General features: G+C 41.8%; 1 protein-coding gene across 8 annotated transcripts in view; it reads left to right on the forward strand.

The window, feature by feature from the left end:
• ARHGEF28 (Rho guanine nucleotide exchange factor 28) overlaps positions 1-17,853 on the forward strand; it is a 347,353-nt gene that overhangs the window by 299,245 nt on the left and 30,255 nt on the right. For 6 of the 8 annotated variants that reach the window (XM_055421868.2, XM_055421861.2, XM_055421862.2 and 3 more), the window contains 5 exons: positions 1,057-1,157; positions 3,950-3,988; positions 4,087-4,134; positions 8,647-9,132; positions 10,663-10,963. In XM_055421868.2, the coding sequence (XP_055277843.2) occupies positions 1,057-1,157; positions 3,950-3,988; positions 4,087-4,134; positions 8,647-9,132; positions 10,663-10,963 (975 nt within the window). The remainder of the gene's footprint in view (positions 1-1,056; positions 1,158-3,949; positions 3,989-4,086; positions 4,135-8,646; positions 9,133-10,662; positions 10,964-17,853) is intronic. The other 2 variants (XM_055421866.2, XM_055421867.2) reach the window with 2 other exon arrangements.

Genomic DNA, 17,853 nt, shown 5'->3' on the forward strand with positions numbered 1-17,853 from the left:
AAACAAAAGCTTTTTCGTAATAAAAGAGGCCTTTGGAATCATAGAGGTCTCTCATTTTCCAGAGATCTAAGTATTTTTTAATTAATTTAAATAAAAAAGTATTTCCTTCATCAGAAATAAAGTTCCAAGATAGTACCAAGGAAAAAAATTATAAACAATGTCACAAACACCAGGTCTTGATTGGGCAGGGTTCCAGTGAAATTCTGTGTGGCAAAGGGCTCTGGAAAGTCTACTTTTAATCTGTGCAAGATGAACGTGGTATAAATTTTAACAGAGTTCACATGGGTGGATAGATAAATAAATAAAATCCCACCATTGCTGATTTAATGGATGGAGTGAAATCTGTTTGGTCTTTAAACATATTTCTGGGCTAAAAATATTTCTGTGTTTTCATACACTAAGTATATAGTAATTACAGTGTTTGTGAATTTGGAACATAAGCAAGAATTTTAAGGGAAAAAACACACTTGTAAAGTATTGAAAATATTACTAGTAAGTCATTTGGAGATAAGGACAGCTTCTCAGTTTCATGGCTCTGAGCTCATACGGTTTTTACCATCTTCACCTGCTTAGAAAGATGTTTCATTCCTCCTGTTGGATGCCTCCCTCCCTTGTTTATGGTCTGCTGCTCTTGTACCAGCCCTGAGGGAGGCGTCTCAGAGCTGGTCTGCCAGCCCTCGCTTTTCTTCTGCTGTGCCTGTTTTTATTTGCCCCTCCCCAGGCCTCTTTCCCCATTAAGTGAATGTGAGATGCAGAATCCTACCGTCTTGGTACCACAGACATCACACAGACATCTCTCTGCCAGAAAGAAGGAAAAGTAAAAAAGCTGGATGCCATGGGTCAGACGGTCACCTACTAGTGTGTAAGCTCCCTGGGGGCAGGGACTCTGCACTTTACTCTGCTCTGTTTTAGCACCTCGTAGAAGAATGTTCCATACATGTGATGTTGCGATGTTTCTTACCTTGGAATATGTGTCAGCTGTGTGCCAAGGACCCCGTCCGCTGGCTGATGTTTGACGATGTCCTTTTTGTTTCTGTCTCAACGATGTGCTTCCAGCACTAGTCACAGAAGGGACAGGAAGAAGAGGCTGTTGGGATGTGGATGCCAGGACCCAGGGTGTGGGAACCGACCTGGCGGTTTCTGATGCGGGGGAGAAGGTATTGTGAACTGACTTGTTAGTAAACGGCACCGGTTACTTTGTATAATAAAACAACCTCAGCTCCTGGTCTGTCCTTGGCAGTGAATAGTCCACAAGTGTTTTCCTGCATTGTTCTCCATTTCAGTATTCGTACTTAAACTTTCTACCTTTTTTCTTAAAATGTTCTTGCTTTTCTGATATCGTGTAGGTGTAAACCAAGAAACAAATGAAAAGTTATTAAAAAGATTGAAAACTCAAATGTTTATTTGTGTGTCTGCACTCTTGCTTCTGGTCTCACTTTCCGCCCTGCAAACCTCCAGCTTTTCACCCACGACATTTAGCACCTCTTGGCTGAGAGGTGGTCCTGGGCTTGCAGGCCCTTATGCAACCAGGTGACGCCAAAGAGGCAGAAACAATTTTGACTTTGGAAGGTCCTGGCTTCTTCACTTTCTTTTACCTTCCTCCCTGTCACCACTCTTCTAACCTGCCTTTTGGATAGTCTTGTAGTTAACCTCGTCAGTTTTTGCTTTGTGGCGTCACCTTTTCTTTGTGCGTTCTATACACGTAGGTTACAACACAGGCTTTTAAAATGAAATTTCCTACTAACATCAAATGAAACTGAGACGTCGGAGAGAGATGGGGAATAAGAACGCGATTCTGGGAGGTGGCAGGTGGGCCTTCCCAGGGTTATCTGGGCTCAAGAGTTACTTTATCTAAAATTGAATTAGGTACAGTACAGATACCACAGTGTGTTAATGTGGGAAAATGACATCTGTCAGACCTTTATGTAAATTATGTAACATTTTGTATTTCATAGATATTTTTGTGTATATTACATATGACTGAGAAAGATATTTTAAGAGCCACAGAAAAGATGGCTGTGATTTAGTGTTTTTTCAAACTTCATAGGCCAAAATGAATATAGTCATTAGATTTCACTCTACTTATTCTGACTGTAAGCTCTCTAAGTTCCTTCATCTTAAAGCATTCCTGCTCATCCACTTTTTTTCAGGGCAAACTTCACTTTCAAGTCTGTAGTTTCCAGCTGCTTTTTTGTTATTAGAGGAGGGAAGTGGGGGAAGGGCTGATTAGTTTTGAATGGAAAGCTGAGGTGGCTTCTGCCCCTAACGCCCTCCCCTTCCATGCTTCAGTCCCAGGTAAGAGATGAGGTGTCCGTGTTCCTCTCTGGATGAACCTACCTGGAAATTTTGCCATTAATAAGGCATTTTGAGAAATGAAATGACCTGTAGAGCAGAATCATTTGAAATCACACTTTAAAGAAGTATATGATGGCTGTTTTGTAATTATCTTTCTTAATATGGTAAGGTTTAAAAAGCATTTCTGAAAAAAATTTTTCAAAATTTCAGATTTGTAACCCAAATGTCAAAATATCCCATGTGTAAAGCACCTAATGCAGCTCTGTACATTCCCCACAAGGTGGCGGGCCAACTCCATTAAAAAGATGACATTTCAAAATTCCTGTCTCCTATCAAGCTTAGTGGATCTCGGGAATAAGTGACTTCATGTGTAGAGCAGGGACCGAACCGGCAGAGTGGAGAGAGCTCCAGAACTCACCATGGAGGAGGGAGGTCTCAGCTCTTGTTATCTTCCCGAGGGTGGGGCACAGCTCTAATGACTAAGCTGCTTCTCCTTTCCCATCATTTGTCCTTCCCCTGTCCGAGATGCTGCTTGGCAGAGAAAGCTTTCACGGGCAGTGTCGGGTGAAGAGTGAGGGGGTAGGGAGGAAAGGCCGGGCCACTCATCACAGTGGCCTCATCAGCCTGAACTAATTGAATGTAACAAGTTTCAGGTTACCTGAGAGCTGTTCCTTGAGGTTTGATTTAAAGCTGCTCAGACAAGACCACAAGCGGTGTGCAGGAGGCTGCAGGCCCTTGGAAGGCAGCAACTCTGAGCATGCGCACAGCGTGATGTGTGGAGGACACACTGGCTGCTCACTCTTTATGTGTAGTGTGGCATGTGTGTGTCCGTTACCTGCCAAGCAGCCCTCTGAGGTTTGCAGACACAGCACTGAATACACCGATGAAACCTTGCTACTCCTTGGCTTGCATCCTAGCGAGAGAAAAGAGTAAACAGACAGGTGTTGCGTTCTGAAAACCGGACGCCCTCACTGTGCACGTGTGCTCTCAGTGTGTGCAGTGGAGATGCAGAGAGTCGGGTGGAGAGGGGCCCCCACCCCCCACGCAGCACTCGGGCACCTGTGGCCTTGTTCATGGCCCCTGGTGCCAGGGCTTCTCCTCGGTGCCCGTGCCTGGGCCCCGGGTGCTCTCAGTGGGAGGGTGCCGGCCGGCTGAGTGCTGGCCTTTGTGCTGCCTCTGGGTCTGGCTTCTCCCAGCCACCGGCAATTATGACTTCCCAAATCTCAACGTGAGTTAAAGACTGGGCATGATGACCTGTAGTTTCCGAGCCTGGCCTCCAGGATACAAGCCCGGCCCGAGAGACTAGCCTGGGTGCAGAGAGCACCATTTACAACACGGTTTGCATGAGGTACATGTCACGTTGAGCCTGTAGTGCTCCTAGAGCATCTTCCCTGGGTGTCTTAAGGGAGGGCTGAGTGCATCTGGAAGGAAGTGGCCGTGCAGCTCAGATACCAAGGCTGCCCAGAGGGGGCTTTCTCTCATCAGGCGTGGTTTAATTCTATAGACTTGGCTTTCTGGGAGGAAACAGTCACTATGGAAGAGTTTTAGAGCAAGAGTAGTGATTTCCCTGAGGCCATAGACTGTGGAACACTGCAGTGCAGCCTTTTAAGAGTGGCGTGAGTGTTCATTTTCTTTATGTTTTTATGTATTTTAGGTGGAATATAGAAGTTTCCCAGGTTCTTTGCAGTCAGAGGTGAGCTCTGCATACCTTAAATATGTCACCATCCTTTCTTTCTTTGTGCATAATGAATGCTTTTTCAAAAATTTGACATTCACAATCTTATTTTTCAGATTATACAAGCGGTACAGAATTTAACTCGTCTCTTATATAGCCTTCAGGTAACTATGCTCAGACCCTGTGAATGTTTCCCCTCATGCAATTCACTTTATTTGATGAGTCCCAGACTTTAAAATTTAGAACATTTGAGACGTAATGAATGATCTTAAAAGAACACCAACCCTCCACCTCTACCCTAAGTGTAACTCTGCTGATGCTTTGAGCTTCACCTGGTTTTGTAATCACGAGGCATCACCCTTACTGTAGTTTATATACCATTCTTCTCTGAAACCATAAAACAGTTCATATCTTTAAAAAATATTGATGAATATGATCTGGCTGGAAGTTTGCAATGAAACTCTTAAGTGAGTGTAGTATGACTTCACATTTTCTGGTGAAAACTTACATTCACACCTACACTCTTTTCACTTCCACATGTGGCCTTAGGCCTTTGGGGCAGTCAGTAATTCACATGCTCTTCCATTGTTTCCTTGGCTCATCCACCTAACATTTATTGAGTACCCTCCCTGGGCCAGGCACTGTGATGTAGACTGAGCACAAAAGGGCAAGTGGTCCACAGAGTCTGCCATCAGTTGGCTCCCTGTCTGTCCAAGAAAGACAGGCATCCTAAAAATGAGGGCTCTGGGGCTGGATGATCCCCTAAGTCCTACACAAGAAAGGCTGAATACATCCAATTGCTTAATTTGTGAGCTAAAAAATATTTTTAAATGATGTGAAAGCAATGTGTATAGACAAACTTATAGAAAAATCTTGATACATGTAAATAAAATGACTTGTGATTCTGTGGAGAGAATTACTGTTGTCTGGGGGTATGTATCCCTCCAGTTTTTAAAAATCACTTTATGTGTTCCCTTGGAGCCCGTGCTTCTGTGTCATCAGTTGTCTCTACACAGTTGTTAATGGTTGTATAATATTCAGGTCTATGGAATTAATCCATTCCTCATATTTTATGGCTTCCCTGGTGGCTCCGATGGCAAAGAATCTGCCTGCAATGCAGGAGATCCACGTTAGATCCCTGGGCCAGGAAGATCCCCTGGAGAAGGGAGTGGCAACCCACTCTAGTATTCTTGCCTGAAGAATCCCATGGACAGAGGAGCCTGGCAAGCTACAGTTCAAGGGGTCACAAAGAGTCAGATACCACTAAGTGACTAACACACATACACACACAGTTTATACTTTTCTGTTAATAATACTATAGCACACATCTTTGTGCACTGACCTCTTTGAACATATCTGAGTGTGTCCTTAGGATAAATTACTGAAACCAGTTTTTGAGGTTTTTGAAAGACATTGTCAATAATTAGCATCCCTCTCTACTTCTCCTCAATTTGAAAATAAGTCAAGGTAGCTCATGACCTTAATTTGCATTTTTTGGTTACTGCTGAAATTAAACTCCCCCCCCACTGGTTTATTGTCATTCAGATTTCATATCTTAAATCTGTTGAATATTAAAAGGAAATGAAGTCTGATACTAAATTTTCATCAGAAAAGATAGTCATGCTACATTTGATGTTTTGTTATTGAGTCAATTCTTTGACTGCATCAAGATGTCTTTGATGTTCTATTGATCATCTGCCTATTCTTGATCTAGTGCCATTATCTTATCTATTAAGATTATTAAGATAAGTACCACTCTTTTAAATATCTGAATGTTCTTTCATAAAAGCTTTTGAATCACTCTGACAAATTTTTTAAACTTATACTGAGAGAGTTTAATTAAAATATTACTATATTTATGAATTAAGTTGGGGACAATTGGCACTTTGGCAATAATTGGTTCTCTTGACTGAGAATATGTTATTTTATGTTCTGTTGGAAATCTCTGTAATTGTCTTCATGTATGTACTTTTTTTCTGCTAAGTTTATTCCTGGATATTTGTCTCTGTTCCTACTGTGAACAGAATATTCTTTTTTTCATTATGTTTCCCCAATATTGGTTGCTGGTATAAATACAAGTATTGATTTTTTTTTTTTTAATAGGCCAACTCAGTGAATTTTTGTTTGAGCAGGTTTTTTTTTTTTACTCTTTGAAGTATTCAAAGTAGAAAGTAAAAAATTGAAAGTAATGGTATTATGGCTACTCTTCAATAATTAAATTAATTTTATTTTCTTAACTTACTCCTTTGGTTAGAAATTCTGAAATGTCTTAACAGTGGCCATAGTAATATTAAATAGTAAATAATAGTGGCCACCCTTGTCTTAGTCAAGATTTAGTGGGAATACCTTTAATGTCTTACATTAGATATGCTGGTCTGGGGTAGATGTTCTTAGAGGTTAATTTCTCATGTAAAACAAATATTCTTTCTTCTACTTTTTAACTGAGAGGGAAAATAGCGTGAGTGCAGTTCATTAACTTTAGGGAGGTGAAAACATTGGGTGTCCCAGCTTGTTTGCCAGGTGAAAACACTCACAAGGTTCTGTCTGTTCTTTTCAACCTTAAATGCAGCCCTCTGTGGATTCAAGGTTCAGAAATGCTGGGTGACCTAAATGACCTAGTTTTTGCAACATGAGGTTGAAGCAAATACCAAACTCTATAGCACGTTCTCTTAACCAAAGCTTTTGAGCTGGCTTAAGGGTATGTGCTCTGAAAGATTTCTGTTCATGGCACAGTCATCTCCTTTGAAGCTGAATCTCTTATGCATGATTAAAGTTTTTTACATAGCATTTTTGAATCAGATGAAAATGGAATTTGATCCCTATGTTAGAAGAATAGTGTTAGAGATGAGGTATAGGCAAGACAGAAAGGAAAGGGCACACTTCAGCAGAGAAAAGTTGAGAGAGACTGAGTGTATGTGTACAACTAAATTACTTTGCTGTACAGCAGGAACGAATACAACATTATAAACCAACTACAGTTCAGTATAATTTAAAAAAAGAGAGAGCGAGCGAACTGGGAATTTTCCTAAGTTTGACAAGTAAGTACTGTTCTCTGTCTTATATGCAAACATAAACTTTAAATGTAAAGATGAATATCCAGTCTTCAGATTTCACCCCTGTGCTACAGAGAGAGTTGTTTTATCCCAAATGTTAAGTAGATGAAAAATACTTCATGTTAGTGTTTAATTAGTCTAATTGAAATCCTTACCTAAGAGTTACCATTGCCTATGGAAGTTTTGGCATATAGAATATTGGATTTGTTGGTTTGGTTGTTTTACTCTGCTGATGCCCTTAGGAATTGTTAGAATTAGCTGGTGATGTACAGTCTACAGTTAGCTTTAGCCAGGTCAGCAGAGTCCTGAATGGTTTATTATTTCATATTTAAAGATCTAAGTTATTAGTACCTATTTTCAATGGTATCACTGTTTTCTTTATAAAAACCACTGAAAGACATTAATCAAATATTCATGTGAATTTCAATTTTTAATTGATTTTCACATTTAGAAACATTTCATTTCAAAAGACCTCACTGAATACATTTTTGAGTCTTGTTCCAAAACAAATGCTAATTTAAAGTATACTTTAATTCTTTACTCTTCAAGAGTAGAGGAAACTGCTGACTTAAAGAACTAATGGTCAAATCTCCATCTTCTCAGCATCTGCTACATGAATAGCTTTTTAAATTTTTAGGAAAGAAAAATGAGAATTTATCCCTTGGAGCGTAATAATTTCTCATAACAAGTCACAGTATACACCCACCCCCAGTATGTGGCTATTTTCAATTTATCCCTTCTCTGTTCTCTGTTTCTTTGTGCTTTCCATGGGAACTTTTGAAAATAAAAGCTTCCAAGGGCATTCACATTTTTTTGTTTTGTTTTGTGGAATCCTTCCAAAAGTTGGCAGTTATTTCCTGTGATACTGCCAAACTTTTAATAGGTAGATACCATAACTCAAAAAAAAATTTTTAATTTGGTTGGTAATTTCCTCTGGGTTTTAGAGTATCTATGTCCCCGTAATCATTCCAGCCTCCTTTTAGCATTCTATCAAACAGATGAATTTCAGCTTAGTGTTTTGTGCATGACCTTCCTGCTATAATACAAAGAAATAACAGTAATGAGACTAGCTTTACCGTTTATATATCTCCTAAATATGATATTAATTGCCATTATAAAAAAAATTACTTAGCAAAGCTTCCAAATGGTTGACTTTTATGTCTTTATGTATGTCATATAGCTTAAGTAATTTCTGGTTGGAGACTCAAAAGGTACTACCTGATTTATATAGATTCTTAAATTCTCCTGAATTATTGACTGTCAAGACCTCAGAAAGATAATGTGGCATAGCACAGAAAGGCAGTCTTGTGAATTTATGGACTGAATTCTTACTCAGAACACTTGCTTAAATATTATGCAACAGCAGCAACAAACCGCATTTCCAAAGGAGGGAGAGAATGTTCCTTTTGGGCTTTCTTTTGTGTATACATCTCAGACTGTACCACTAAGGAAATGCAGACAAGCCTGTCTGAAGTGCCAAGGCCAGTCTCGGGAGGTAACTTAGAGCAAGGAGAGAAGTGTGCAGAGAGAATCATTCGGTCATACTTTCATGTGCAGAGGTGCTGCCAGCTCACCATGCAGACAATATGGACGCCTTTGCTTTCTTGCCCTCTGCTCTGACAGGCCGCCTTGACCATTCAGGACAGCCACATTGAGATCCACAGGCTGGTTCTTCGGCAGCGGGAGAGCCTGGCCCCGGGCCCCGCTTTCCGAGGCAGCCCCTTTCAGGACCAGGAGAAGTCCCGCAGCCTGGAGAAGGAGCGGGAGGAGCTGGCCGACACCCATAAGCTGCAGCTCCAGTTCCAGCAAGACCAGCACCGCTGGCTCCGCAGGTGCGACCAGCAGCAGCGCGAGCAGGAGGCGCGGGCCAGCCGGCTGCAGGAGCGCGAGAGGGAGTGCGGGGCGCAGGAGGAGCTGCTGCTCAGGAGCCGGGGCGAGCTGGACCAGCAGCTGCAGGACTACCAGCAGAGCCTGGAGCGGCTGCGCGAGGGCCAGCGCCTGGTGGAGAGGGAGCGGGAGAGGATGCGGGCCCAGCAGAGCCTGCTGCACCGCTGGAAGCACGGGCGGCAGAGCAGCCTTCCCGCGGCGTTTTCTCCAGGAACCCTGGAGGTACGGGGCTCCTGTGCGCGCAGAAGCAGAGTAAGACGGCTTCAGTCGTGGTGGTTTTGGAGCCCTTGAACACACGTCTGTCTTTTTGCTGCTCATGTAAGAGCTCGCAAGAGTTACTCAGTGTGTAGGGAGCAGGAGCTGGGAACTTCCAGAGACAATAGGCATGCATCTTGACATGCGCATATTTGAAAAGTCTGGGTTCTTCTGGATCATGGGTTCATGGTACTCGTGATCGATGCCCTTGATACCAGGGGAAGCAATACAGAACCGCATTGTCCCAGCGAGGAGAGTTTTGTCCTGGAGTCTCCCTGGGCATGAGTGTGTTTCATGTTTGAAGACGGATGTGCTCTGGTCTTCAGAGTTCTGTAGAGATTTAACTTTCAGTGGATCATGAGCTAGTAACGTGCACAGGCACTGAATTTAACAAGTATGCTGCTGCTGCTGCTAAGTCACTTCAGTCGTGTCCTACTCCTAGCGATCCCATGGACTGCAGCCTACCAGGCTCCTCCATCCATGGGATTTTCCAGGCAAGAACACTGGAGTGGGTTGCCATTTCCATCTATTCTATTATTCCAAGCTTATTATTCTCTTTTTTGTAAATTTGACCTAAAGTGAAAGTCGCTTAGTCCTGTCCGACTCCTTGTGACCCCATGGACTGTAATCCATGGAATTCTCCAGGCCAGAATACTGGATGGGGTAGCTTTTCCATTCTCCAGGGGATCTTCCCAACCCAGGGATCAAACCCAGGTCTCCTGCGTTGCAGGTGGATTCTTTACCAGTTGAGCCACAGTTCAGTTCAGTTCAGTTCAGTCGCTCAGTCGTGTCCGACTCTCCAAAGACCCCATGAATCACAGCACACCAGGCCTCCCTGTCCATCACCAACTCCCGGAGTTCACTCAAACAGAGTCGGTGATGCCACAAGGACCTAGTAAATTCAGAATTCATTTTTCACCCGTGGCCGTTAACGTGAGTAGTTTAACGTTTAGTCAGAAAAAAACCTTTCGAAAAGTTCCGTGTTTCAATTTGCATCCTCTTGAGCCACTCTTGACGATTTCATTTGTCCCAGGAGTTTACTTTTCTGTACTGTGTGCACATAGATACTTTTTAATGATAGTATATAAAGTTGTAGAAGTTGATCAGCTTATAAGAATGATCTGTGTTATACTTTATTTTCCTTTCTAGTTGGCTAAATTATATTTGTTGCAAATACCTTACATATACATGAATGTTTTCAAATTTCATTTAGCAGAAGTGAAAATGATATTCCCTTAAAGTAGAAACACTTTAATGACAGTGAACACTACTGCAGGTGTTTTTTCATTTGATATGTATTTCTTTTTAAGATATGCTATGTTTTGTTAGTTGAAGTTTTTGGTACTGGCTTATTAAAAGAGGATAGGAGGAGGGAGTCAAGGGTAATATCCTCTACCATACTCATTAAAGTCTTGATTGCTAAATTTTATTAGGAATAAATGCTTTATAACACTGGTGCAAATTGCTGAAGAAATTGTTGTGTTTTTTCTTGCACAGGTAGTGGAACTTAATCGATCTGAGACTTTATGTCATGAAAATTCATTCTTCATCAATGAAGCTTTAGTGCAAATGCCACTTAACCCTTCGAACAAACCACCGCCACCAGACATCCATCAGGATGCTGCTTGCCCCTCAGGCGTGTCTCATTCTGATTTGGTAAGGACTAGTGAAAATCAAGTAGACCTCAAGACGGACATTTCTCAACCCTCAGATGTCAACCATGAACTGTGGATAGCGGCTGGGGCCTGTCATCAGATACCCCCTCTCCACCAAAGCAGCAAGGATTCTTGTAAAAATGGTAATTAATACTTTACACGTCATCTGTATAGTTTCCACAAGAAGCTGTTTCTCTGAGTGGTTGGCTCTCCTTTAGAGCAGATCGAAGTGGGCCCTGTGATGGGAATAAATCGGTGCTGCTGAGCTGGAGTTTGCGGCATACACTTTTCTTCAGGGAAGTCTGGGGTCCTTTGCTTGTGAGACTCGAGACAAGCTAGAGCGTGGGTGGAGGGCTTAGAGGATGTCGCCGGAATGTGAGAGGCAGACAGGGGTATCACATCTGTGGGTTAAATGATAACTTCCCCCTGAAAAGTGAAGCAACGTGATATTTATTTTTCACTGTAGACCTGACCACATCCTGATACACATCCTTGTTGACTCTCAGAAATAAAAGACATGGCCAGGGTCTGTGGTAGGGCTTGATTGTCTCTTGGGGCAGTTTCCTACAACTTTAGTAACGTTTTCTCTACTGCTGTTAAATACCCCAAATGAAACCGTTATCATCTGTCATTTTTTTTTTTAAAAAAGGTGTTGTGTCTCCTTAAGTACCTCATAATAACACAATTTGCTAATCCCATTGAAACATTTGTCACATATAAATGAAAGGCAGCTCAAGTTACCAGCTCCATGTGAATCCAAATGATTTAAATCTGTGTCTATTATAAATTGTTTTCCGTGGGATGTGAGGTAGGGAATGAGAAGAACTTGAAACCTCTCTACTGAAAAACAGATGGCGTGCGATAGAATAAACAGATGACTGGCCACATGGATGGGAAGTAAATCAGCGACAGCCAAGTGTTTCAGAAACATGAAACAAGCAGTGGTGCTCAGAACTGGGCAGAGATTGGTTTCCATGCTTCAGAGATGTGCTTAGCTTGTCTGGAGGATAAGTTATCAGCAACAGAAAGGTGTAATGTGTCCAGCTTCTCCAAATTTGGGAGTAATAATTCTGACACTGTCTGAAAGTAGGTCTATTACTAACGCAAATTATGTTAATTCTTTGCAGTGGATAATTCTTTACATTATTCGGTCACTGCTATAACATTTCTTGTCAACATATAAGAGAATGAAATAGTTCTTTATCATTTCAAATATTCTTTAAATAAAAAAGGGAAAAAAATGGAATAGTGAATTGAGATCTAAAATAGGGGCCGAATGTAGAAAATGTAACCCCTTGAATATACTACCTTGCGGCTCTGATGCTGTAGAGAGCATACTGCTGAATGCCTTCTCCTGGTCCATGTTGCTTTGCTGTGTGCGTTCATTAAGTTGCTATTTGCAGTGCTTTCTGTGTTGTCAGTGTGGTTTTGCATGCCAGCTTTGGGATAATTCAGAAACTTAGTTTGAGCTAAACCACATTCTGCTTTTGTTTGAAATAAGTATTCCTACTTTTTCTGTATCTCCCATCTTTTTCTGTTGAGTTGTACTTTAAAGTAGAAAGCTTTTAAACATTTGGCTGCCTGCTTGCAGGAGATAGAACATGTACTAAGGAAATAAACAGTGATTATATACAAAACCCAGTGTCTCCACATGTAAGGAATATAGCCAAGGAAAATGCTGAGAAAATATGCTTCTGCTTCAGATACTGTGTCCAGTATAGGCCAAGGACACTCAGGACATTGATAGAAGAGAGCAAAATCAGCTCTGGCCTTCCTCTCTTGGGAGCATCCTGGTGTGTGCCGGAAGGATTAGATCAGAAATGCAGTGTGAGCTGTTAAGCATTGGAATTTTGCAACTAGTCAAAAAAACTCTATTTATGTTGGTTTACTTAAGCATGATAAGCAGTTTCTAGAGGAGAGAGAATAAAGTCAGAGATTAGGAGGAAGTGATAGGCAAGTGGAATGAAAATTGGATAGATACTCTTAAGAGGGTTGTCAGGGCCAGATAAAATTGTTCGAGCCATTCCAGAGCTTTCACGGTTCTCAGAATCGAAAGTAGCTCAAAATAAGCCGCTGACGGTGGTCTTCACTAGACTTTTTCTGGGCTTTCCTTGTATGCCTTTGGAGGGGGGCAGGAAGGGGGAAGCGGGACGCGGGGTCGGGGGGAGCTGGAAGAAATCAGTCCAGGCTGCAGTGGTGGAGAGGGGCCAGTCCACGTGCTCAGATCCAGGACAGTGCTGTGTCGGCGTCCCCTGCTTTCACACTTTCCTGCTCTATCGTGGGGTGAGTGGCCGTCAGGGACCACTGCTCTCACTAACAGAATTTGCCGCTCATGTTCTTGGCTGGTGTTTTTGTTACATGTGCATTTAGCTGTGGTTTGATGTCGTTGGTGGGCTATTTTCAGGCAGCTCCCTGAAGAGTCGTTTGCTCTTTTGTCTGGCCTTGTGTTGGGTGCCTGAGAGCAGCTCAGATCAGTGGAAATGTGAATTTAGGGAACAGTAAACCTATTGGAAGAAAATTGGGTGTGAATAAAATTCCTGAGCGTGTTTAGCTGTCGCCCAGGTTGGAATTTTCATTTTGGCTGCTCAAGCCGACCTCACCAGACGTTTCACTGCGCTCTTTGTGTCCTGGTTGTCACTAGAGTTTTCAGGGTCTCCATCATTACCACCACCACCGACAGTTACAGGACGCGTAACCAAGCCTGAAGCACTGTGCTAAGGCTTTATGTGGAGGAATCCATTTAGTGCTAGCAACCGTCCACTGAGATGATTCTGTTATTGTCTCCAATCGAGGGGGGGAAACGGAGGCGCAGAGAGGCTCAGTGATCTGTCCAAGGCCGACAGCTAGTAAACAGCAGAGCAGGAGACGAACTGGGAAGGCTGGGTCTGGAGCCCAGGCACTGAGCCGTTGCATTGTATGCTGCTAATTTCTGGAGTGCTGTTTTAAATTCTCCTTTGAAAAGAAGTTGGAGTAGAACTAGGATAAATCCTGTTGTAATGTCTTGGCAGGATATTAACATTGAAGGCCTAGTTCTTTGTGGTTGTCGTTGCTTGCATTGCTTCCTTCTTTTTTTTTAATATTACCACTTGAAAAATATTTCTAAATCATTTGGATTGTGGTGGTCAGTGCTTGCATGAGTTCTGAGGATTTTCAGATTTCATAAGTACCCTTTAGCTTCACTTTTTTCCCTATCAGACACATTTTCTTAAGGATCGTTTGTGTCGCCAGTGTTCCCTAACAATAGCCCTGTGTTACTTGTAAACATTTTTTAAGGTAATACTTTATAAAGAGTGTTACTTTCCAGTTTTGGAAGTTGTCTCATGAACAAAATTCTTGATGTTTGAACATTAAATTCAAATTGGTATTTGATTTTATTTATAGTGGAAGAGATGCTTGGTTTATGAACTTAATCTGCACTCTTCTGAGGGACACTAGCCAAGACTCCAGAAAATTTGAATTTCTTTAAACAGAGTAGTCCCCATAGGACAATTGCTCTATAAATGGCCCCATGAAATGCTCAACTGTATTACTCTTCTTAAAGGCAAAAATCAGCAAAACCTACCTTCTTTCTGTGCCTTTTTTTCTCAGTTTTAGAATTCCAGAACTATTTACTCAGCGTCTGTTAGTTTATATTTGTTGTTGTTTGGTCACTAAGTTGTTCAAACTTTGCAACCCAATGGACTCTAGCCCACCAGGCTCCTCTCTCCATGAGATTTCCCAAGCAAGAATACTGGAGTGGGTTCCCATTTCCTCCTCCAGGGGCTCTTCCTGACCCAGGGATCAAACCCATGTCTCCTGCAGCTCCTGCATTGGCAGGCAGATTCTTTACCACTGAGCCTCCTGGGAAGCCCATAGTTTATTTTTGCCTTTTCCATTAATCAACAGAGAAAATATGGAATGATAATTAATCTGAAATATTCTTAGTCTCCCCTTTCAGTTATATTTTTATCTGTACCTCAATATTTGCAGGTTACCTAAAAAATCCTTTTTAGCAAATCATAATTTTTCCATAATGTATATGATAAAATTTAAATTGAGAACAAAATTTTATGCATTAGTCACATAGTTGACTTTGGAAAAAGAATAACTTTATTAAGTTTGAATTCCAGAAGAGTGTTTCCCTTTACTACATGTTAGAATTTAGTGCCCATCAAAATATTTTCAGATTCAAACCATTGTATCCAGAATATTTCATCTTGGCAGTGTTGTCGTATTTTTTTAAACACAGCTGTGTTAAACTCTAGTGACTTTTGTTTTTGACATATGGAAATAGAAAATTTCCAAATAAAAGCTACGCTCTAGTTCATATTTAATAGTCTTTAAGAAGTGGGTAGGTGATAATCTCTAACATTTAAAAAATATTCTATAACTCGGAAATGGGTACCTTATTTGTGTATTCTATGTGAAAAGAAGCTTTTGCCAGAGACCTACAGGCAATTTCCCATAAGCCTGAACCTGGCATTGGATAGTATAAACTTCAGTGACAAAGAGGTATTTGAAAAGGTGGGTGTATTAGTTTGCTAGAGCTGACATAATAAAGTACCACAGATTGGGTAGCTCAAAGAGAAGTTTCTTTCCTTGCACTTCTGGAGGCTGGAAGTCCAAGATCAAGGTGTTGGCAGGGTTTGTTTTTCCAAGGCCTCTCTTGGCTTATAGAGGGTTGTCTTCTCCCTGCTTTCACATAGTCTTCCCTCTGTGCAAATCTGTGTTCATTTTTCATCTTAAAGGACATCAGCCGTGTTGGATCAGGGCATACGTTAGTGACCTCACTCATTTACTTCTTTGAAGGCTCTATCTTCAAATGCATTTTGAGGCATTGGGGGTTAGGACTTCAATATCTGAATTTGTGGAGGGGGACACAATTCTGCCTTTAACACAGGATAAATTATTATTTTCTCTTTGCTATTTTTAGGTGCCATGAAAGCTTTAATTAAAAAAAAATACCAAAGTTGAATTGTAATTTAACTACAGTATGAACTTAAAGAAAAAAAAGTTGGTTAGAGAAATTTTTTAAAATGCAAAATAATAAAATTGTGATAAATATCTGTATTCTTTATAGATATAGGTATCTGTTATCAAGCTTCTGTCAACACAGTGAAGGTGAAAGTGTTGCTCAGTCATGTCTGACTCTTTCCAACCCCATGGACTGTAGCCCACCAGACTCCTCTGCCCATGGGATTCTCCAGGCAAGAATACCGGAGTGGGTTGCCATTTCCTTCAACACAGAAATTAGGGCAAAAGATGTCTATAGATTCATTAGGATATTTTTCCAAACCTGCTGCTGCTATTGCTAAGTCATTTCAGTCGTGTCCGACTCTGTGCAACCCCATAGATGGCAGCCCACCAGGCTCCCTCATCCCTGGGATTCTCCAGGCAAGAACACTGGAGTGGGTTGCCATTTCCTTCTCCAGTGTGTGAAAGTGAAAAGTGAAAGTGAAGTCGCTCAGTCAGTGTCTGACTCGTAGCGACCCCATGGACTGCAGCCTACCAGGCTTCTCTGTCCTTGGGATTTTCTAGGCAAGAGTACTGGAGTACTGGAGTGGCTTGCCATTGCCTTCTCCTAGACCTTATTTAAATAGCTTTGGGCATTTTGAACTCTCAGATGCCTTTATTTTGAATTGCTTAAATAAAACCAAATCTGAAGGGTTGAGAATATTCATATTGCATGAAATTATTACCAGCTATATCAATGGGAGTTCATAGAGGTCAAAACTGGGAAATTATTGATCAACTCTTTATCTTTTTTTCTAGAATCTTGGCTATCACTTTGGTTAACATTTTAAGGGAAACCATAATACTGCTTGCTCTCGGTCATCCGCGTCATGACAAGAGTATAAACAGCTGGTCTCAAAGGCTTAATTTTAATCTTCCTCACTGATGGGTGGAGGTGATTGACTTTCACCTGCGGATTTTGTGCCAGGAAAGGGAAACATGCCGTGTGCTTGTAGAGCCTGGTGAGCCACGGGTGCTGACTGCCAGCTTCCTGATTGCATAGTTCTCTGGGGGCAGGTTGGCTGCATGAGCCATCTGGGCCAGGGCCATCCCGCTGTAGTGAGCAGAGCCCAGCACACAGCAGGAGAGCGAAACCAGCAGGTGGGTGGGTTCCCAGGCAGCCAGCCAGCCGTGGGGCTGTCTGTTCTTCCCCACTGAGGTTCCAGGCTGGTTTGAACAAGCTGCTGAAGTGGGAGCCTACTCTGTGTGAAGGATTACAGGGGTTAGGCCTGACCTTGGGTCATCCTTAGCTGAAATAAAAGAACACCCCACATGCATCTACATACATACATATATGTGCAGACACAAGTTTGTGGTCTATGGCTTGCATATTTGACCTCTGTAGTACAGTGTGGCTTTATTCTCAAAGTGATTAAGGGTTGGGTTTGGAAGGAAAGTTTGTAACCAATTTTGTACCAAACTGGCCTGCAGGATAAGGCATGCTCCTGTCTGTCTTCTGTAACTCCTGGGACAGTGATCCAAACGGGGCAGAGAAAGCATCACACTTTTCACAAATCCCGCTCTGGGGACTGTCTACTCCCTCATCCCTATCCATCCAACCATGAAAATTCCATTTTTAGGGCTTACTTAAAATGTTGGGTGTTCCACTAAGGACTGCTGTTTTGTGTTTACCTAAGAAAACCGTGACCATCTGGCTCAGTGCGGGTGGCAGACTTTGCCTTACAGGACCACAGAGTGAACGCTTGGGTCCTTTTAGGCCATTGGTCTTTGTTGCATATAGTCAGCTCTGCCTCTGTAGCTCAAAATCAGTCATAGAAAATACATTAAGAATAAGATAAACTGTGTTCTAGTAAAATTTTATTTGTAAAAATAGATGGTCTGACTTGTTTTCTCGTTTCCACTTAAATTGAGGAGGTTATATTCCTCCTGGCTTGAAATTAGTAATGTAATCCTGTATGGCACTTCATGGCACTCAGACACACAGTTCAATTCATGATCTCATATGTCCTTCACAAAAACCTTGTGTGTCGGTGGTCGCTGCCTCTGTCTCTCAAAGACAACTTTTCCTTTTCACTTTCTA

The sequence above is a fragment of the Moschus berezovskii genome, chromosome 18 (genome assembly GCF_049115385.1).
Source record: "Moschus berezovskii isolate FMDL1 chromosome 18, NW_MosBer_1.0, whole genome shotgun sequence".
Taxonomy (NCBI): domain Eukaryota; kingdom Metazoa; phylum Chordata; class Mammalia; order Artiodactyla; family Moschidae; genus Moschus; species Moschus berezovskii.